The 23,327-nt window shown below is 36.6% G+C and overlaps 1 protein-coding gene across 10 annotated transcripts in view; it reads right to left on the reverse strand.

Annotated features, from left to right (window-relative positions):
* The window catches only part of SORBS2 (sorbin and SH3 domain containing 2), a 120,799-nt gene that overhangs the window by 27,338 nt on the left and 70,134 nt on the right, over window positions 1-23,327 (reverse strand). For all 10 annotated transcript variants that reach the window (XM_044681159.1, XM_044681158.1, XM_044681157.1 and 7 more), the window contains 5 exons: window positions 15,351-15,439; window positions 12,985-13,031; window positions 8,183-8,297; window positions 7,953-8,081; window positions 6,523-6,726 (listed from right to left, as the gene is read on the reverse strand). In XM_044681159.1, coding sequence (XP_044537094.1) covers window positions 6,523-6,726; window positions 7,953-8,081; window positions 8,183-8,297; window positions 12,985-13,031; window positions 15,351-15,439 — 584 coding nt within the window. The remainder of the gene's footprint in view (window positions 1-6,522; window positions 6,727-7,952; window positions 8,082-8,182; window positions 8,298-12,984; window positions 13,032-15,350; window positions 15,440-23,327) is intronic.

Here is a 23,327-nt window from a genome sequence, read left to right on the forward strand (position 1 = left end):
TTTTGAGCTAAAGTTTAGAGGTTTATTCCAATCTTGGAGTAGCAGTTCTACAACTACGCTTCTCAAAACTTAAGTTAAGATCGTAAGATTGAGAGCACAGGGGACTTTAAAAGTCATCTGTTCCAAATGACTTATTTTACAGATGAGGAAACTGAGGTATGGAAGTCAAGTGATTTGTCCAAGGTCACACAGGCAGTAAATGTCACTTTCAGGATTAGAACCCAGATCCTCGGATTCAAAGCCAGGACTCTTGATGTGACACTGCAGACCCCATGCTAATTTTGGTTAAATGTTAGCAATTAATTTTCCATAGAGTTTAGATCTTACAAGATGGAGATTAATCTACAAAGTATATGTAATGTTTCACGTGCTTTGGAAGACATGCAGTAATATATCACACCCAACCGTTGATGCAGTTACCTTTAACTTGGGTGACATTGTCTCCTGTCGGTAGGAAAATTTTGTAAGGAGAGGAGGTGAATGAGCCTGGGTAGAACCAGGGAGTGTAGAGAGAGATTCAGAAATGGGTGCCAAGGTAGAATGAAATGGAGGGCTAGTAGAAAGGCAGCGAGGGGAAGCTGTAATCCCTTCATCTTCAGAAGAAAAGGATGCTGGCTTAAATATTTTAAAAAAGACAAAAAGTCAACATGCTATTCAATTGTCATTTCTCCTGCTTGATGTCCACTCTTAATCCCAACACCCAAATAATGAAGCACTGATGTGTGTATGCTGCTATCACAATTCTCAATGGGTCTTTTTACTTTTTCTATGGCTTGGGGGCTGAAAAAACAGAAGCTACCTCTCCTCTAATTTTATATCTCAGTTTTCTAGAAACACTTTGATAATAGATCTTTCTAACTTAAAAGAGAAAGTTTGGAAAATATAATGATATGAATGGTTACTATGAAGGTGGTTAACTCTCGATGAATACAGAAGGAGCTTATGATTAGGGTTAGAAACAATCACTTAGGTCCCAAGTCTTAAAATCATTAAATGCAGATGTCTCTCCTAGGGAGCCTCACTCTAGATTCAGAGATTATTAGAGCTGGAAGAGATAGCAGACAACATCTAGCCTAACCCTCTCCATTCCTATGTTTTCAATTATTACAATGTGCACATTTCACCTTGTATTATAGTTAATCTTGCACATGAATTGGCTGCGAGGATCAATTGCACAGTCATCAGCCTCACTCATCAAGATGCTGCCTTCATGATGCCATTGGTCCTCTTAGAAAATGAAGGATGAACCACAACGAAACTTAGTGCCATCTATGTCCCACCACTCCTCGTAGATCATAAACTCCTTATACTCAGATACTATTTTTAATCTTAATCCTCCTTACTTCTACCTAATTTCCCCCAAAGCTCAGTTCAAACACTACCACACAGGATTCCTTTGCTGGTTCTCCCCTCTGTTAAGGTCTCCACAACACCAAATATCCTTGCATTTACTTTTATGTACATGTAGTGACTTCTTTCTATTTGCAAAATCATTAAACAGAATTACTGAGTGCAAAGGACATCTTGCTAGGAAGACTTTAATCCTGAGCCCATGAGAGGGAAACCAGCACCATCCTTAGGAGATGATGGGTAAGTTTGTTTTCTGGATGTATAGGAGAAGAGGTGAATGGCCAAAGGATGTCTTATATTTATGCCATCTTCTTTAAATGTTGCTCTTTTCGGATCTACAAAAAGCCCTTCTCTGTCTCAGTAGGTGAAACCTTTTGGGTAAAGTCCCTTGCCCCTGTCAATGTCTAGTGCCAAGTGAAATGTTTAGTATTAAATACTAATTATTATAAAATGGAATTATCTAATTTTAATGGTTAGTTCTTTAGTTAGTAAGCTCAATTAAAATACCTCTTTACTGGTACTGGCTGCACTCCAGTCTTCCTTCCTAGGGTCATTTATAATTGCCATTGGAGATGTTAAGCAATCATGTTTCATCTCCTCATCTTCCTCCTCTATGTATAGCCTTGGTGCTTCCTCTGTAACATCAGCTTCATACTGAAAGAAATCTGACTCTTGACATTTTGGCTTCCTTCCACGGATGAATGACATTAATTCATCACAAGGGTCCTCTTCTTTTTCTTCAATGACAGGGAGTGTTTGGGACAAGGTACCCAGATTATACTGAACAGAAGTGGCCACCTTATCACCCAAGACTTCCGGCACCTTTCCAATACTTGAAAAGTTTCTCTTTTCTTTGTTATTGGGAGAACCTTTCATCTCTTTCCAATCTGCATATATTTTTTCAGTTGGTTTTGCATAATCCTGAATTATCTCTGCATCATGGAATTGGGAGGCTAAAGGTGAGATGGTGCCAGAAGAAGAAAAAAGTGGCAGAGAGGAAGGTATTTCAGTGGGGTCACATGCCTTGGTAATGGAAGGGTAAGCCTTAACTTGAGCACGGCTATTCCCTAGGATTCCTGGATCCGACTGTCCAGTTGGTAAGGTTAAAGCCTCAAGCTTTTCTAATTCATCCAAAAAGTTGTCAGGAAGAGGAGGTGGAGTTGGGGTCTGGGGGTTTGAAGGTGGAAACCTCATAGTCAATGATAACCATTCATTGGTGATTCCTTCTACATCCTCTTTGTTAGAATGTGGGCAAGGTGACATGAAAGGAAGGCAGGATGCAGATGCGCTGTAAGCCAACTTTACAAATGAACAAAAGTCGAGAAGGAAAAAAAGAAAGAAGAAAAGATGATGTACTACAACATGGACAGACAGAGATATAGAAGGGGTGTGGTGGTGTACCAAAAAATCCCGGTGTCAGGTTCTGGATTAGAAGGAAGATATTCCAGGGGGATCAAATGCATGAAATCATTAGCATATGAATCAGAAAAAGTTATGTGAAAAGTGAAACTTGATCAGCTTTGGATGGGATCACAAATGTCAAAGGCAAGATAGATGTGAATCAGAGCTCATGAAGAACGCTTAAATATCATCTCTTGAGCACCCTATTTACTTACTGTCTTGTTTTTTTTTTTCTGAGCTAGTCTTCAGTATGGTGATCCAAGTGAACAAAACTGAAATAATTTCTTCAAATCATGTCTATACTTGAAGAGAAAGAAAAGGTGAACCCCTTCCTGTAATTTATGAAGGAGAAGTTTTTCTTCTCAATGCCAATTTGCTTGGATTCATTACTTTTGTGCCTTAGAATTTTCAAAGTGATTTTAACTGTTTATAGGTTTTAAAATATTTATGAAGTAGTTATGCATTAAAAGATTTCAAAAGCACAGAGAAATTTGACCAAGATTGAAGTGAACACAGAATAGTTAAATCTCCCCTCAAAAAAATTATTTATGTATTAGCAAGAATCTCTTTTTAGGAAAAACTGAGAATTCTTTATAGAGACAAACTCTTATGCAGCATGGTGATCTTGAAAGAAAATATAGGTTTGCATTTTAATCACATTGTAAATAATTCTGGCTATATTTCATAATGGCACAAATTATCAAGATTAATTCCAGCAGTATCTGTCACATTGTTTAAGGGTACTTTTTATAGTCATGATGGAAAAGGTAAAAATAATGCTACATTTTATAACTGTAAACGATCTCAACTGAGGCCAGAGAATGTTTTTTTACTGTACCTTGAGTTTTAAAATAAAACACTTTACAGAAGGGACTTAGCTGTATACTTTCTAGTTCATAATTTAGTATCGCATTTTATTCACTGTAGGTGCATGGCTCTTAATTTTCTCAGATTTCTTGGACCTCAGGAGTATTGTGTTCTCTAAGAAGAGGGGTGCCTTCATATACGTTCATTCAAGTATACCTATTTTACACTAAATATTACCTGTATTGTCTAGGAGCATCCTTAAGGCATAGATATGATCTTGGGTTCTTGAAGTATATTTCACAACATCTTATCTTCTGGTAGGTCTTACCACACTGAAAAGATTTTGAGTACAGGCCAAGTACCCACCTAGCTAAGTTTAAAAGTTGGGTTGGTCAGCAAATGGCAGATTTTTTTTTTTGGACCTCAGCAAGTCAATGAGAATTTCAACAGATATTTCTTAAGGCTATAAATATTTTAAAATTTTTGAACATGTACTATTCCTAACTGTACTAAGAAAACTGATTAGCTTATCAAATGAGCCCCCAAATACCTAATCATAGAAACTTTACAATCAAATCTAAGAAAATAACCATGAAGCTTCAAAACATTATTCAATGCAAAAAAAAAAAAATGAGGAAAATGATGAATAAAAGCACAGCACCTCCTAGTGGGAAGTGACTTCACAAGTCACCCAGTCCAATCCATACCTGAGCAAAGATCACCTACACATATCCTTCCCCAGTGGTTATTCAGTCTTTTACAGAAGACCTTTTCATAAGGAAGGGGATCTGTTACCTTCTCATACAATCTATTCTTCTTCTAGACAACTAAACATTAGGAACTTTGCCCAAGTCAAGTCATAATCATTCTTGGCAACTTCTTATTATTTCTATTTTAATATCCTGGAACCAAGAAAAATGGATTGAATCGCTCTTTCATATGATGTTCTTTCAACTAACTTTGAAGGCTGTTGTGATGCCCCTTTTAGTCTTCTCTTCCTCAGGCTAAATACCCCTAAATCATCATCAAATCTTCTTGGTTTTACAATTCCTCACCATCTTGGTCTCCTTTGTCTGAATTTGCTAACAAAGATATTCTAACTAAGAGAGTAAATGTTTAAAAACCAACTTATTAATATGAAAATAACTTCATTAGCAGATACACCTATCTATTACTACTGAAAGACTGACTTTAATCGTCCCAGAGTATTTATTACCTTTTTTTCTTTTTTTTAGAGTTGAGGATCACTGTACTTAGAAAGAGAAAATCCCTTAGTAGATCTTGAGAGATTAATTGAATTAGCCCTTAAACTCCATCAATCATAATGCAATTATTGTATTAAAATATAGAAGTGCTTCCCTCTATGACTGAAGCCTAGACATATATACTTCATATATTATTATCCTAACTCCTTCATTTTTGTACTCCAGGGTAATGATTCTTTTAGATAATGACTCCTTTTCCTAAGAGCCACTGTGGGTGCCCTCAAAAACTAGATGTTGTTTATCCATAGCAATTTAATCATGCTAGATTTGGAAAGTTTAGGTTTTTATCTACACCATTTACCATTTATAACTAAAAGACTTAAGATCAATTAATTATTCTACATAAAACCAGCTACCACCAAATAACCTGAGAAATAGTAAGAATAATTTGAATTCTGTTCTTTAAGAATGCTAAGTTATACACACGGAGGTGATGAAAAATTAATAAGAAATTCCTGAACTACATAATACAGTGTTTGACTCTGTATAGGTGCTTAATAAATGCACTGTAGGTGCTTAATAAATGTTTATTGACTAACAAAAATAAAGAATATACAGTCATTTGACTCCTCACAGGTTCTTTAACTTTATCTCCCTTTTTATTATTTCTCTATACCAGATACATTTTCCATATATACAGATATGGTCATACCACTCCACTGACCCACTTTAGTAAAAACAAAACCTTTAATCTGGCATTCAAGGAATTCTACAATCTGGCATCATTATACCTATCCTATCACTTCCTGCCATGTATTAGAAACATTGGCCAAAAGAAACTATTCTCCTTTCCCCATTCATGCATGCTACTTTTCTGGGTCTGTGTTGTTCTCTATATATGGAATGTCTCTTCTTCCTTTGGAATGCCTGTCGATCCTTTAAAATTGAACTCAAATTCTGCCGCCTCCATAAAAACTTCCTTGTTTTCACCATCAAGGCAAAAAAAAAAAAACAAAACAAAACAATAACCCACCTTTTCCTGCTAGTCTTTGCTTGTCCCTCTATTTGAATTTCTTGTTTTATCTTAAAGTGATTTGTGTTTATAACATTTGTCCCGGCTCCATGAGGGGAGGAATGACTGTATCATATCCAACACCTGACATTTTGTTCTCTGAGAACATCACATACCTGATAACTGTTGAATGGCATTGAATTTGCTGAACATAAGCATCAATTAACAAGTTCTGAATGACTAAAAAACAAAATGGAGCAGCACAAAAGTAAAATCTGAATGAGTCAATTCATGAAATAGGTCTCTCCTCTTACTTCCATCATGAAGGATCATACTTTTCTAGAATAAATGAGCATCTCTTGACCTGGATTACAATTTCCATTCCAAGAATGTCTCCATTCACATAATGGAGTTAACAAATAGGACTCTAATGGCTCATTTTCTATGCCTCCACCAGTCAGTCTAATAACCATATGCTCTTTGATAAGCTATTTTCTTGGTCAACAGACTGGTGCTTGTGGGAAACGCTTTGGAGAATAAACAAACAAAAATCCATATTAATATTCAAGGTATATGTAAATGACTACAAGGACAGTTGACATTTTAATATAATGTTCTAATTGTTTTATATATATATATGAGTGTGTGTATATACACACATCTGGAACCATATGTTTAAATTACCAGCCTTTCCCCATATAAAGCTGAATTATTCAAGACTGTATGATCATCGTTATCTCTTCTTACCTTATTTGAACTTAAGCTGTGTATCCTGTCACTAGAATAGCTGTGGGGTATTGGAGGGTCGGGATAATCATCAGCACCTTTGGGGATGTTCTTTTTGACGACTTCTACATAGGAAACAGGGAAGATGCCTTGTCTGTTGGTTCCTGGTATTTTACCTTCGTACCAGTTTTGATCAACTCTTTTAAGAAGAATGACTCTATCTCCCTGTAATTAGAAAGTACAAATTGCACAACCAGAAGTGACAACCTGGAACAGATATCAAAATATATTATAGAGCTGTAATTGTAAAAAAAAAAAAAAAAAAGATTGATCAGTGGAATAGACTAAATGGTGACTGACCATGCTCAGAAATAAACACCCCCAGCAATCTATTGCTTGATAAACATAAGAACAGAAATTACTAAGTAGTATTTATTCAACAATCCTTATTCAAGCAGGAACTTCTGGGAAATCTGAAAGAAGTTGGATGAAAAAATGGTTCAGATCACATCATACACTTTATGCCACAATAAATCCCAAATGGATAAAAACCAAAACTTAAAAATCACATAATAAAAATATAGAGGAGAAAGAGTGTACCTTTCACAATTATAGGTGGGAGAAATTTTATGCCCACATAAGGGACAGAAGGGATCATAAAGACAAAATAGGAATCTTAATTATGTAAAATCTAAAAAGAACTTTTCTATAAATGAAGTCAATTCATCAGAAGACGTAGCTATACATGCATAGATTCATATATGTAAAAAGATCCTTCCATCTGTGAAATCAAAATCTAAAATCCAAAATATGTAGGAAATTGATACAAATATACACATACGTCTATTAGATAATTTCTTCAATAAATATATATTCAATGAACACAATTTCCAAAGAAATACCAACTACAAATAATGTCCTAATGTGATTTAAATCACTAATAATCAGAAAAATGCAAATTAAAATACCAAAACCAGTGAAGATGCAAAAAGATGAGAAAACATTGTTAGAAAGGGATTAAGCTAGGAATTAAATATGTTGTACAATTGGGGAAAGACTGCATAAACACAGTATATCACTGTAAGGGAATATTGCTATGTTATGAAGGATTATTTGAATCTAAAAACTTCAGAGAAACAAATGTGAGACATATATGAAATGATTATAGAATCGAGAAAATAGAGCCAAAAGAACAAATTATATAATGATTGCAATGATGTAAATAAATTTACTTCTTTTGAGTTGTTGCACTTTTAATGGATTTTAATTAAAATAAAATAATAAGAACTCCTGGGTACAGATCTTAAGATCATTAATGAATTAGTGAATATTTAAATATTAAACTATTTGTGAATTTGAATGTTGAGATTTTAAAATAAATATGACACTGATATCAAACCTTTAACTTGGGTTTTGTTTTAAATAATTCACTGAAGGAAAAGTTTTAATACCTTTCTCAAGGATAACTCCACATTTGTGTCTGCATTGAAGTTGTACTTGGCTATAGCTTCTCCAATTTCTCCAAGCTGAGCTGGAGGTGGTGGTCTTGCAGGTTGAGCTTTTTCTGGAGGGCTGAGTTTCTAAAATGAGAACAGTTAATTACTCATGAATGTTATTTCTGTACCAGACGGGTATTTCCGACTTTGCACATTAATCCGAGAGAAAAGGAGAACAGACAAACCTCTACATAAGAGATTGGAAATATCCCCACTCGTCCGTGATGCTCTCCCTCATACCAATTTTGATCAATTTTCCTGAGGATGTAGACAGTGTCCCCTTTCTTAAATGACAATTCCCTGCAACAAATATTTTTAAATGATTAGCTCTTTTGTTTTATTATTGATCCTTTCTGTCCATATCAATGGTTCTCTAGAAATTTCTATAACTTGTCCTCTGTAAACACGTTGGTGGTGAGACCAGAGTGGGATTTTTAAAAAATTACTTAGACAAGGGAATCAATCCCCCAAGTAGAGTGTTGGCAATGGGAATAGAGAGGAGAAGAAAGATGGGAAAGGCCAATGCCAGACCATTGAGACCAATAGTGGAGAGAGGTTTAAGAAGGAAAGTGACAGTATTGAATATAGCAGAGTATAGAGTATAGAGTAGATAAAAACTGAACAACTGATGGTGCTGGAAGCCAGGAGGTCAATTCTGACACTGGAAAGAATAGTTTCAGTTATGGAGAGAGAACAAGGAAGCAGCCTGATTAGACTTGGCCTTCAACAAGTTTGAAAACTAATGGAAGAAAAAAAAAAACTATTTTGGTAGCCTGAAGAAATAACAGAGTCAAAGGAACAAATTTTTAGGAGATTAATCAAGTGCTTTAAGTGCCTTAAGCTGCTTTAGTTGGCCCCATGGGAAATTTTTATAAATAACAACCTATGGAGTTGGATGGATGTGGATCAAAACATACTATCTTCACAACAGTGTATTTATGGTTTTATTTTGGGGTTTTAGTTTTGTATGAGTTTGCTCTTACAGAAATGACCACTATGGAAGTGTGTTTTGCATGATAATAAAAATAAAATTAAGTAAAAAAAAAAAATAACAGTCTATCCTTCTTTATCTATTTGGAAGTCATCCTAATTTAGATATCGCCCAGGGAATATCTTTTCTTTCATTAAAATTCCTTGGATAAGGTAAAGAAAAAAAAATCCTTTATTCCTCATTTGTCTTTTTGAGGTAGAAGATATTACAGATACATAGAAACACATTATTATTATCTCCTCTTTGTCAACATTCCTATTAGGGACACGTTTGCATTTAGGAGAAGATGAAGTCTTAATAGTCCTGGTGTGAGGATGGCCTAAGTACTTTGTGACCCTGGGAAAGTCACTTAAATTTTATTTGCCTCAGTTTCTTCAACTATAAAATTGGGATAACAATAGCACTTACTTCTTAGGGTTATTATGAAGATCAAATAAGATAATAATTGTAAAGCACCTAGCACTGTACAGGGCTCAGAGTAAAGCCTGCCTGCCTTCCTTCCTTATCTTCACTTTCAGTTCCTATTGCCTCTGATCCCTTTAGGCTTTATTTTTGAAACCCGTATGCATGTCTTTTACATGGTACTTTCTTACTTTTGCCTCTGGCCGTTTCGGAAATTCTACCTGGGCTTGCTCATTGTTGACAACCTGGTTAACGGGCTTCTGACCTTCACCAAAACAGGGTGGATGTCCCCTTAGACAAGGCTTACTCTCTCCAGTGGCACGAATTTTCCATGGTACTACAGTGTCAGCCAATCAGTCCTAATAATTTGTTGAAACTGGGGCTTATTACTTTGTGGTTCAGTTTGCTATATTTCAGTATAACTGAAATTACTTTGTAATCCTATGCACTTGAATTTATGTATTCAAAAATCCTACCAAGAGCAGGGGTCCAAAGGCTTTACCAGATGGCTGGAGAGGCTCAGGACACAAAAGAGGTTAAAAAGCCCCTGTTTAAGACTGGTTATTTGTGACTCTTCAAATTCAATAATGTAATCACGTGACAAGTCCTATGTTTGTCATTAAATAATGGGGACAAACCTAGAAAAATGACACAGTTGTTCTATGTAGAGTTACATTTCAGATACTCAATGAGAAGCGGCAGACTGGAACTTTAATCTCAGTATGATTTGTCTTAGTATGGATTAGTTAAAGGTCCATAAAATAAAGGTGAGGGTCATTTAATCTAATTTAATAGAAAGGGGTTCCCGTTACAAATGACCAAGTTTGCAGCAATCATGGGTTAATTAACTTTTTGTAGCAAGACAATGATTGCTTTCATAAAGCCAAATGATTATTGAAGAATAATTAGGGTAGTTTTAACAATGTATTTTATCATCCCAATATAACTGGTTCAAATGACACATTCTGAATGTCTCTCTAATGGCTTTATTCAATGGAAAAACTATAGATTTTTAACATAATTCAAATATAATTAAAAGTTAAATTTTATAAGTCAATTTCTGGATATGACTAAGGCAGATAATGCCAGACAGTTCTACCTCTAAAGTAATTTAAATGCAAATTACCAAAATGGGTTCGAGTTTTTCTTATTAAAATGCTAATAAGCTCCTTTGCCTTCCTTTGTATTTACAGTGCTAAGAACAGAGTCTGGCAGTAGTAAACACTTAATAAATACTTGTTGACTAATAGCTATTTAATTTTCGAAGCTATAAAGTAATAAAATATCTGTTTAGCATTTTATTGGCAGAAAACTTGAGGAAAACATCCAGAGTGCTACTTAATAAAACAAGATGTTTTCAAATATTTTGTTTTAGTAGATTGAATTGAAGAATGGAAAGAAAAAGTGGATTCGGTGACAGAGAACCTGGGTTCAAATCCTGATCTTATTACTGAGTGTGTGACATTGGGCAAATTCATCATCTCTTCTGAATTTGTATTATTATCAGTAAAATGAGGCAGATGGACTCCCCTGCTTAGGTCCTATCTCCAATGGTGACCTTTTCTCACTTTCTTAGTTATTAGTTTATTTTATATTCCCTCCTTTTAGATTATCTTTTTATTACCTTATCTGTGTAAGAGTTGAATCTCAACCTTTTTTTTTTAATCATAGATGATCCTTGAAAACAGGCTTGTTTCATTCCCACCTCACCCCCTTTTTGTACCCCATTGTGCCTAGGGGACAATTAGTACCTAGTAGATACTTAATAGCAAGTGGACAGTTAGGAAGTAGTAAATACTTAGTATCTAGTAGATAATAGTAATTAGCCAACAGAGTAGTTAGTAGTAAGTACTTAAGTAGACATTTAAGTAGTAGATATTTAGTAGCTAGGAATTTAATATGGCATGTTACTGGCTTACTGTTACTGGCTTACAGACTTCTGTATGTCAGTTCATTTGAATCTCCTTGAGGTCAAGAATTCTTTTCCTTCCCCAACCCCTTTTTTTTCGTGGATCCCTGACTTTGGCACAGGATTTTAGATGCATTGAGTAAATGTTTATTATTTGCTGAATTAAAATTGGCTAGTTAACATTTAAAATCCCTGCCAGTTTTAAGTCCTATTAATTCTGCTCTCTACTATTAAAAATAGCTAGATTCCAGGTTTAAAAATTGGTTAAAGAACAAAACAAAACAAACATGTGTAATTTCTTTGGTGTAGGGAACTCCTGGTGAAGACATTCCCCCTCTGTAGAGGTGAGCACATTTCCAGCAACTAGTCCTTTGGAAAATTGCCTGGAATCTTGAAACTTTTAAGTGACTTGTTCATGGCTACACAAAGCAGTATATATAAGCAGCAGAATGTGAACTCAGGTCTTCTGAATCTCAGGTTGGTTCTCTATTCACCCCACCATGCTATGAAGTTTATTCCTAAATTCAATTTGTTTGACAAGCTCCAGAAGACTCATTCTTAAATCCCTGTGTTTAATATATTGATCACATTTTCATGATTCAGATGAGTAGGGGCTAAAAGATGAATTGGTGTTATTTGCCATGGACTTGGGATTTTAGTCTCAGATATAAAAACATAGAGGAAATAGTGATCATCTGTTTCATCTTCACTGGAGATTGCAGGGAAGAATTAAAATAACAGGAAGCATCTCATTCCAGGTGAGGACTGTTAAATGTTTTATTTTTGTGGGTGGTTGTGTCGGTCTACTCATTCCCCTGGAAACTTCTAAAAGAGGATAAATTATTTTCTTCCTATAAGGATTGGGTAAAGTCCAGCTTGAGGAATTCATGGGACTTAGAATTGGAAGGAACCTTACAGAATACACAGTCATCTCCCCAAATAGGGCCTGAGATTATATGGCACTGGCAACTGAGTCCAGAAAAATAAGAGTAATGTATTAAGGAGCTGCCAAGAAAAGACTAAAGGAGCCCTTTTAAAGGAGAAAGGAAAGAGAAAACAGGTATTTTCCCAATGTCTACTGGCAAGCTCTCAGTGCATTCCCTGGAATAACATGACAATACCAGGCTCTTCCCAGGGCTGTTTGCATTATCAAAGCATTTCTATATGTACTATCTCCTTGAATCTTTGCAGCAGGCCTGCTGTCTTCACACGACATTGGTTTGAGTCTTGTGGGTCATCGCAACCATTTCAGCAGTGTCTGGCTTTGTATACACCAGGCACCCCATTCATATCTGTTCAAATAGGACTTACTTAATGGTAAATCAGGGTAAAAATACAGATTTTTGTACCTTGTCCTAGAATGTAATTACACAAGGCTGAGCCAGATTATGTTGGACAGAGAATTTCTGAGACTATGACCATCTGCATTTCCTTCTTACTTTCCCTACAAATTCTTACAAATTGCTAGATTCCAATTTGTTTGATGTGTTTCATATCCAGATGTTTTTCGGTGACTCCCAAATATAAATAGGATTGACTGTCAAATAAAATCTTAATGGAACATTTACTGGAATGGACTTCAGAGACAGGTTTGCTGAATGCAAATCCAACTATGACAATATTTCTTTTTTGTGTCATTCAAAAGCCATCATAATTATGGGCGAATGAATATTTATACTACTTACTTAGATGTCTGGGCCTTAAAATCATAAACAGCTCTGGCTGGCAGCCTCTGAAAAGGAAGGCAAACAATTAGCAATGACCTGAGAAACATGGATTTTCATTTTTCAGCTAGAAAATCAGTTTTACATTAGTGAAAACAGATGAGAGTCCAATTCTTCAAAAGGTCTGTAGCTTCGCCACAATGGATCCTCCCTCCATTCATGTAGATTACAATTCTTTGATGCTTTATCAAATAGCTTTTATTTTCGATTGCTGAAACCAAATCAATTCACTATCTTGTGGCTGCTTCCTCATTTCTGAACTGAGGATCATCTAACATCGTGGACATACAGCTGGAAGTTCCCAAAGTAAAAGAGCATCATTTTTGGCCTGAAATGAGGTTAAGGCCATAAAGGGCAGAGCAGACTTGGTACTTACAGAGAACAGTTTTTATTGAGGATCCAGCTCCTTATATCTTCTGAAGTGAATCGGGGCATAAATAGAATCTTAAAAGGATAGGATTGAAATCCTGAAAGCACTAATCATCTTATAAAAAAATTAAGCATGATTAAGAAATTGGCAAAGGATTGCGAATTAGTCTTATGTCATCATTTGCAAAAAAGGACTTAGGTGGACATCTGGTACTTTCTAAAGGAGGTGAGTTGGGGGAGAGAAGAACCTGGCTTTTAGACTTAGTCAGGTTCTCAAATCTGGGGTCTCCTGGGGCTCATATGCTGTGTAGGGATGTCTGAAGGTATCATCCTTCTGAAGTGGAAAAAATGTTGAGGAGAGGTTTGATGATGATGATAATATTAACAATAACATCTAATATTTATGTAAAACTTACTATGTGCCAGGCACTGTTAAGTGCTTTAAAAAAATGATCATTTTTGATCACTGAAGTAACCGTAGGAGGGAAATACTATTATTATTTCCATTTATAGACAAGTAAATGCAGATTTAGTGACTTGCCCAGGGTCACACACCTAAGAGGTGTCTGAGTTAGAATTTGAACTCAGATATTCATAATTCCAGGCCTGGTGCTCTATCCACTGTGTTGCCTTCTGGTTGGTGGAAGTGAGATGCAGACCAAACTGGATCTTCATGGGGTCTTGAACTGCCCTTCTACTCTGAAGTTAGATAGATTAAGAGCCAGATCTGGCTGAAAGAGAACTTTCAGGGTCCACTCAAATTCTCCTCCAATCCCACACAAAATCTCCAAATTCAGAACCATCTTGGGCTTCAGCCACCTGCACCTAAGTGACCTATCAGTGATATTTCACTGTGACCTACCACCCTTCCCTGATAAAGTAGGAAGTGCTTCTAAGGCGGTACTTTCTGCCACAAATTGCAAACATGAACATTCATGGATGGAAAGTTTATGACTCAGTGAGTCTTATTGCTTAACCTCCCCTTCAATAGTCAATGGTTAATATCAGAACTCAAAATATCTATTGTTCCAGGCTAAACCCTAAAGCCACAGCCTGCCTTCTGGGCTGATGTCTCTGTTCTTCTTCATATGGAAAGGAGGAAAAAAATCTTGGGATCATTTTTCCTGCCAGATTTTCAGATTTTCTTATTTAGCGAGTGATTTACTAGCTATCACCTTAAATATAAATACAACAACTAATACTAATAATTTATAGAGGGCTAGAGACTGGACCTGTGATTTCTTTGGTATAATCAACTGCTAAGCGAGGAAACTCTCTCTTTCAATGCAGGCTAACTCCTTCTCTTTGGTTTCTACAGATTTACAGAGTGGTCTAAAGAAATTAAGGGACTTTCTTAGGGTTTTACAATCAGGATGTGTCAAAGGCAGGACCTGAACCAAGATCTTTCTAGTTCTGCCTCTCTTATTGTAAGGTTCCCGATAGCCTTTGGGCATCCCTGGGAAAGTTCAAATCTCCTGAATCCCTTGGACAAAATAAGGTCTGTGATAACAGCTGATTGGTAGGAGTCTGAGTATCAACTAGCTGCCAATTCCCTAGATATCATTTCCCTCCACCCCTTTCATCAAATCAACACCACTGTGAAAACTGACCTACACTCTAGATCCAGGTTCCCTTTTTATTCCCCCACCCCCAGGATTTGGTATTGCTCAACCAATCAGGTTTTTCTGGCTTTGGTACCACCTTCTGCCAGGCACCATATTAGGACTTGACCTGTTTCCATCTCCTTGACTGCCCCCTGTTCTTGGATTTCCCTTCATAGACCTGCCTTAATTTTATCTCTGTTGACACTGGGCTAGTGATTCTCTACCCATCTCTATGCATTACACCTCAGAACCCCAAATTCCACTTAAAGGACATTAAGATACTTACATAGCTTGTATATAGACAGACACATCACTTTCATACCTGCTGTCTCATTTAACCCACTATTTAACTACCTCTCTTTCTGGAGTTCCTCTTCTTTCCCTGGGAATACTTGGACCCAAGTCAGTGAAAGCTGATGAATAACTTCTAGGAGACTCTTGGTCTATTGAAAAGAACAATGGTAAGCACATGGTGATTAACAGCTTAGTTTAAAACATAATCAACAATTAAACCATTTTTCAAGATGGCGGATGGTTTTCTAAAATAAGAAACTATATCTGGATGTGCAACACAATTGAAAACAAAACAAAATTATGAAACTCAAAAGTGAGTCACAAACTTGTGACATACAGTTCACAAGAGGATTGTGCTTTAAAACAGGTAAAATATCAGAGACCACAACAATTAAGTGGGAAAATGTTGAATGACAATGATGTAACTAAAAGTGATTCTTATGTTTCTGAATAATGGCTTGAGAAAACACATTAATTACTATATGAGGAGATACTGACTCAATGGTAGTAGAATTTTATTTCTTAATTCTTGTCTAGTCTTCATTGTTACTTCATCCATTAGAGAGCCTACTGTGGACTTACCAGAGGCAAGTTTGGAGGTTATACTCAAAATAAAGAACCTCAGAAACATTTTGCTCAAATACAATATTTAAAGTTTTTGGTCATGGGAAGAAATAGATGATAAAACAAAGAACTGAAAATGAGAGATTATGATCAAACTTTTTAAGATCTTTTTTTCAAGGATGCAAAACTCTGTTATATGTGGCATCCCTTTGTGCCCAGCTAATGTAATATCTTGTTAAAAAATCTATTTTTATTTAGAAAAACAAAACAAAACAAAGGTTTAACTTGACTCAACAATTAGAATAGCACACAGGCTTCCAGTGTTCGCCCTGTTCCATCTACTTTGGAACCAAGTGGGCTTGATGATTTGTGGGTAAGAATTCAGTATCAGTCATTCTTAGCATGGTTTTATGTGGTGTGCAGGTCTAAGAATTAATTGTGAGGATAAGGGAAATTATTTAAAACTTTTTAGCACTGAAAAAAAATTAGCTAAGTATTCCAGGACCCTGTTGCTGACTTCCCTCTTCCCCCAAAGCCTCATAGACATCAGTTAACAGATTTTTTTTATCCTATTAGCAAATTCAGCTAGTCTGATTAACGGGAAATACTAAAAATGAAGTCACCACCCAATCTAATTTTGAAGAAATAGAAGAAAGGCTCCAGAGTCATATCTCACTGTTTCTGTCTCTGTCTCTCTTTTTTTCTTTCCCTCTTCCTCTCTCCCTCAGTTACTCCAACTTTATACATATATATATATATATACACATACGTATACATCACTTCTCTTATACATGTGTATTATATATTACATTCCCCTTATAATTGCATATATCCCTCCTATATATTTATTATATAAATGGACATATACATGGCTATAAACACATATATAAGCAATATGTAGATACATATGAGTAATATATATACATCTGTGTACACACACACTCCCTGATTCCCTCAAATAATTCTTAATATGTGGGCTAGGAGGTTAAATATTTTGATAATATAACTATATATTACTACATGCAACTATATTATTATACCATATAGCTACATATTACTATATATAATTACATGACTACCATAATAACTATATATTATGTAATGTAATTATAATGTAAGAAATATTTTATTGTATTTCAATATAATTAGTTTCTTTTGTCATCTTATGTAGTTTATTTTACATTAAAACTTTATCTGTGAAGGGTTTCACAAGATTTTGCCAAACTGCCAAAAGGGAGGCTATGATACAAAAAACAGTTTAACAGCCTCTGATCTAGAACCTAGCACGAGCCTGCTGATTGAGGATAATATTAATTGAATTGAATTCCATTGAAAATTAAAAGAATGGCCCTGGTTTATAGTGATTTTTTGGGGAAAAAAATAACCCAAAGCAATACTGGTTACTATTATCAAGGTAGAGGCAATGGTGTCGCTACATAGTCAAAGGTTTTGGAGGAGGCTTCGTAGAAACAACAGAGCCATAAAGCCAAACAGGTACACAGTTATTTCTCTTCTCTCCTTTTGACCTAGCTCTGCAAGACCTTAGTCATGGAGAATAGGTGTTTCCATTTCAAAACCCAAACTATTTATGTGTCTAAATTACACAGAAGAGAACAGGTAACTTGGCACCAAACTACACTCAGTGGAGGCTTCTATGGCAAGGGAATAGTTATAACACCTCAAAAGGATCATGGGGCAACTAAGCTGTATAGTATAGAGAGCACTGGGCTTAAAATTGGGAAGATCTGAGTTCAAATTTAGCCTCAAAACACTTGCTAGCTATGTGTCCCAGGGGAAGTCACTTAACCCCTATTTGCCTCACTTCCTCATCTCCAAAACAGGAACACACAGGAGAGGAAATGAAAACCAATCCAGTAGTTTTGCCAAGAAAACCCCGTGTACGACAATTCAGAGGGACACGTAAAGTGGGACATGACTGAATCACGACATAAACTTTCTTTGCAGAATAGGCCTTTTCCTGGATAGCTAGAGAGGGAGGGCTCCAGGGAAGGGCTTTATCTCCTCATTGAGGGTACCCTGGAGGAGGAAATGAGGGTCAAGGATGCCACAGAATGGCATGAAAAATCATGAGGGTAGAGAGAAGCGGTAAAGACTCCCTGAATCTATGTCTGAAAATTATCTCTTTTCAAACTTTCCTAGAGCACCTTGAATGAATGAATCTCTTTTGCTTTGAATACATTCTACTCTGGTATCATACTTACTGGTACACCTGTCATAACCTCTTCCATTCTCATCCTATTTGATTGTAATTTCCCAGAATGCAAGGGCATATTATGTGTCTCCATGTCTTCAGAACCTAATATGGTACCCTACCCTGAAATGGATGGGATAATATCTCCTTTATGGAAAAGTATCATCAAATTTTTATAATAGTTATTATAAATATATATCATTGTTCAGTTGTGTCTGACTCTTTGTGACCCCATTTGGAAAGTTCTAAGTAAAGATTGGAGTGGTTGGCCATCTCCTTCACCAGCTCATTTTACAGATGGGGGAACTGAGGCAAACAAGGTTAAATGATTCACCCAAGATGATATGATGTCTGAGGTGGAATTTGAACTCAGATCTTCCTGATTTCAAGCCTAGTACTCTATCCACTGCACCACCTAGTTGCTTAGTGTGTATATTTTTACGTAAACACACACACACACACACACACACACACACACACACACACACCACTTACTCGGGACCGCAGAATTCATCTATGCTAAGTATGATGCATTTATTTCTGCCTTCATAAGTGATTCAGAAACTTCCAATGAAATAATATATGAGAGTTCTCATTTCATGAAGACTAATTCTGTTTGTAATTTACAATGATGCAAATGAAATTAGTTATTGATTATCTGCATGTGAATCTCCCTGGTCAACTCCACCCTAAAAGCCTGCACATTCAATCAAGAAGCCCACATTTCTATAGTACTTGAAAAACTTTTCAAATAGAAAATTCTCTGATTCTTAAAGTGCTTCAGAGGCTGCCCCCTTTCTACCTTTCCAGGCTTCTTATGCTCTACCCTTCTCTGTGGAATCTGAGATCCTGTGAAACTGGCCTCCTTGCTGTCCCTTGCCATGACATCCCATCTCTGGACACCAAGTTTGTTCACTGGCTGTCCCCAATGCCCGGGGCATTTGCCCACTTCATCTCTGCCTTCTGGCTTCCCTGCCTTCCTCCAAGCCTCAGATAAATTCCCACTGAATGTACAGAGTCTTTCCTAGTCATCCATAACGTTACTGCCTTCCGTCTGACACTACCTCCAGTTTATTCTGTATCTGTCTTGTTTGTACCCATTTGGTTTTTTGCCTTTCTTTGCATCTTCAGTGTTTAGTGTGGTGCCTGCACATAGGGAGGTGCTGTTAAAATCCTAACTGATTGGGACAGCGAGGTGACTCAGGGGATAGAGATCCAGGCCTAGAGATGGGAAGTTCTGGGTTAAAATCTGTCCTAAGATACTTCCTACTTGTGTGCCCCTGGTTAAGTCACTTAGCCCCAATTGTCTATCTCTTACCATTCTCTCTTCTGCCTTGGAACCCATACTCAGTATCAATTCAAGACAGAAGGCAAGGGTTTAAAAACAATATTATACTCAGTTTTTATTTTCATTTTAGTGAATGAACTTCTCCAATCCTTCCAGAATTTGTGATTTCATTGTATGCCCTTCACCTTTTAGGCACATTGTGAGACCTCGACACCTCAGTAAATGGTAGCTGAGGATTGCTATGACTGAAAAATGCATCACTGATACATGATGTACAAAGTCTTTGAGATCCCAGGGTCAACTCTGCTCCCTGACGAGGCACTAGAAGAAAGTGTTTGTGGAAGCTGGTTTGTGAACCAGGAATGGAAGTGAATTTTAGATCGAGTGAGACATAATGAAGAAAACAAATCTGCTGGAAAAATCTCCCAAGTACTCTTCCCAATGCATTCTAGGCCCCGAAATAACTTACAAATCATTTTCTCTTTGAAATTGCCCCCATTAAACTGTCCCTTCTCCACCTAATGACTACACATCCCTTTTCTTTTTTGTGCTGCATGGGATATACACATTTATTCACGTCTTAAGATGTCTTTTCCTGTCCAAGACTGCCCTTGTCCCTTTAAACCTCATTTCACATGCATAAAAAATATATATATATTTTAGAGTAGACACACTGTAATTGCTGGGCCTGACATACCACCCAGGATACACCCAATCTCTGCACCTGGTTGAAATATAACTTTCTAGATTGATATTCCACTGCTCGTCCTGACTTGAGGGCCTAAATTTTAGATCTGCACATTGATTCATTCCAATTTAACAAATCCATTCCAAAGAAAAGTGATCCAATCTAAATCTAATCTAAAGGCAAAAATGCAAAACAGGATAATAGCAATACAGCCCGAGTCTGTAATTCCCAACGACCTTAAAAAGTAAGCCAGACTCTCACTATGATTTATTTGTTTGTGGTGCCTCCTTTAAAGGAATAATAATACCTCTCTGAAAATAGCTCCTTCTAATGAGATTCACATAGAGGTGCATTTTAATTTGTGAAGAAAGGTGTAAAGAAAAAGCCAAGGGATGGATACAGAAATGGAACCATTTGGACTAGCACAACAATGTGTTCACAATACTTTCATATATGATTTTTTCTTTGTGACAGAAATGCTCGACACCAACCCAAATCTCTCTAATTGCTAATTAGATATTAGATAATCGCTAACTGGATTTTACCAAATTGGTTGCTGAAAGTTTTATAACAGATATGTAAGTTCCAATATAAAGTGGAACTAAATTTAAAAAAAAATATATATATATATATAATTTTTTTTTCTCCTTTATATCCTGATAGACTCTCCATGAACAAACCCCCTTTTTATTTTGAGTCTCCTATTTCACACCATCTACCTCTTGGCAATGACTGAAATATGGCTTTTCCTGGAAGACATTACATCATTTATGACCCTTTCCAGGGCTGTCCACTCATTTTCTCACACTTTGGAAGTTACTGGGCCAGAGGAGTTAGCATACCTCTTGTTCTCCTTATTGTCACTGTTACTCAATATCCTCCTTTGTCCTTTAAAGTTAAGACTCAGGGGGCAGTTGGGTGATTCAGTGGATTGAGAGGCAGGCCTAGAGACAGGAGGTCCCATGTGTTCAAATCCGGCCTCAGACACTTCCTAGCTGTGTGACCCTGGGCAAGTCACTTAACCCTCATTGCCTAGCCCTTACCACTCTTCTGCCTTAGAACTAAAACATAGTATTGATTCTAAGATGGAAGGTAAGGGTTTTAAAGAAAAAAAGATAAAGTTAAGACTCTCAGGATCAGGTAGGTGGTTTAGTGGATTGAGACCCTGGCCTAGAGATAAGAGGTCCTGGGTTTAAAATCTGGGCTCAGACACTTCCTAGTTGTGTGACCCTGGGCAGATCATTTACCCTCACCGCCCAACCCTTACCGCTCTTCTGCCTTAGAACTAAAATACAGTGTTGATTCGAAGATGGAAACTAAAGGTATAAAAAATATAATAAAGTTAATGCTCTCTGACTATACTCCTCTCCCGCAAACCTTTCCACTGTTATCAACTGACTTCCAAGTCAATTCCATCTTAGCATTAGTTATTCTACTTTATGTCCTGACTTCCAACTGTGGTCACTTCAATTTCTAATGATGACCCCTTTGCTATCTAGCCAGCTCTCCATTCTCGATTCCCATAATTTCCATCTTCTTTCAACGGAATGGAGTTGTCCACATTTTAGAACACCCCAGAATTCACTATTTCCTGGAGCCATTTCACCTCCAAAATGGCTAATTCTTAAAAATCTGCTTTCTCTCCATAATCTTCTGCCTTCCATGGCTCTCAGTTTTGTTTCCCCTAACTCAGTGATGGGCAAACTACCGCCTGCAGGCCAGATGTGGCCCCCTGAAATGTTCTAACAGGATGCCCGACATTATTCCTAATCTGACGAATACAATGAGTAGGATGCAATACAATGAAACTTCAAAAGAGTTACCTTAGAAACAGGCTGACAGATGAGCATTTCCTTTTCTTTGGCCCCCTCTTTAAAAAGTTTGCCCATCACTGCCCTAACTAGTTCACCTTCACCTTGAACCTTCTATTTCTCAGCTTGTTTCCTCAGTCTATTATACCTATTTTGACTTCATTTCTTCATGATCTTGATCCCATACCTACAGTTAGTCGTACTGCTTAACTCACTGCCTCTTCTATTCCCTAGAATAGAACAGAATGCAGAAAATCATTTCCCTCTTCTGACTTTTTCATCTATAAATCATACTATCTAGCCTCAATGAGGCTCATATAACTATATGAAAATCCTTTGGGAAAAAAAGATCCTAATTACAGAAAGTCTGAACATTCTCCCCAAGTCCTTTAATGCCTCTCTACCCACACTTTCTTTCTTCACATGTAGTATCTCCTATGATACTGAGAAGAGTGAGGGGAAGCCAGCTAGCATTACCTCCTTTCCTCGATAGCTTCAAACTTTTTTGTTTCTATCCAAACATACTCTCCTCCTTCTGTCCAGTCTAAGGTGAGAAGCCTTCTTTCTAATTCTCTGTAACTTTCAAGCTTAATTTCATGCTACTAACCTTTGAACAAATTTTATTTCGGCCAAATAGCTGACCCCGGCTTTCATCCTGCCCTGTTCTAACTCCATGCATTTATTTGGACTATTTGTTATACCTAGAACAGGCTTCCTCAGTTATCTTCATGCAGTGAAATCCTTTTCCTCATTTCAACTTAGCTCCAAAGGCACTTCCTTCCCTTATTTCCCAAACTAGAATTCTTCCCTTTAAAATCCCTCATTGCTCTCTCTTTTCCTACTCTGTACTTGGTCACTTTCTAACACACATATGAATCATTCATTCTAACATGTATGTATTCTAACATGTATTAATATGGAAAAAATTATATTATAAGTAGCTATTTATATGTATATCTCAAGCTCATAATACTACATTCACTCTCCTTAAAAGCTGGGCTTGTATTGCTCTTGTTGTTTTTATCTTACTACACCCAGTGCTTAGGACACAGAGGATATTTAATACATTTTTGTTAATCTGAATAGATTAAGTTGATGATAAAATTCTTTGATCTTTCCCAGTTTTCCTACCTCTCAGACTGTTATTTAAACAACTCATTCCTCTGTTAAACTACTCTTTTAAATTTGGTAAAAGATGTTCTTGTTATTTGCTGTCTGGGTGGCCACTCTCCTAACAGTAGGCTCTGTGATGGTCTTTGAACTTCAAGATGGAATTAGTAAATTTGCATGCCTTGACACTTACTTTTAGCAACACACAGAAAGGTCCCAAATGACAGAGAAATGGCAGATGTTCAGTGGGTCATCTTCCCACAACAAGCATCAGCTTGTCATCATTTTTTGCCTCCATGGATGGTAATCAGTATTTGGATGAATGAAATGGAAAGAAGAAACAGAAAATGACAGAACTAAAAGA

The sequence above is a fragment of the Gracilinanus agilis genome, chromosome 6 (genome assembly GCF_016433145.1).
Source record: "Gracilinanus agilis isolate LMUSP501 chromosome 6, AgileGrace, whole genome shotgun sequence".
In the NCBI taxonomy this organism is placed as follows: Eukaryota; Metazoa; Chordata; class Mammalia; order Didelphimorphia; family Didelphidae; genus Gracilinanus; species Gracilinanus agilis.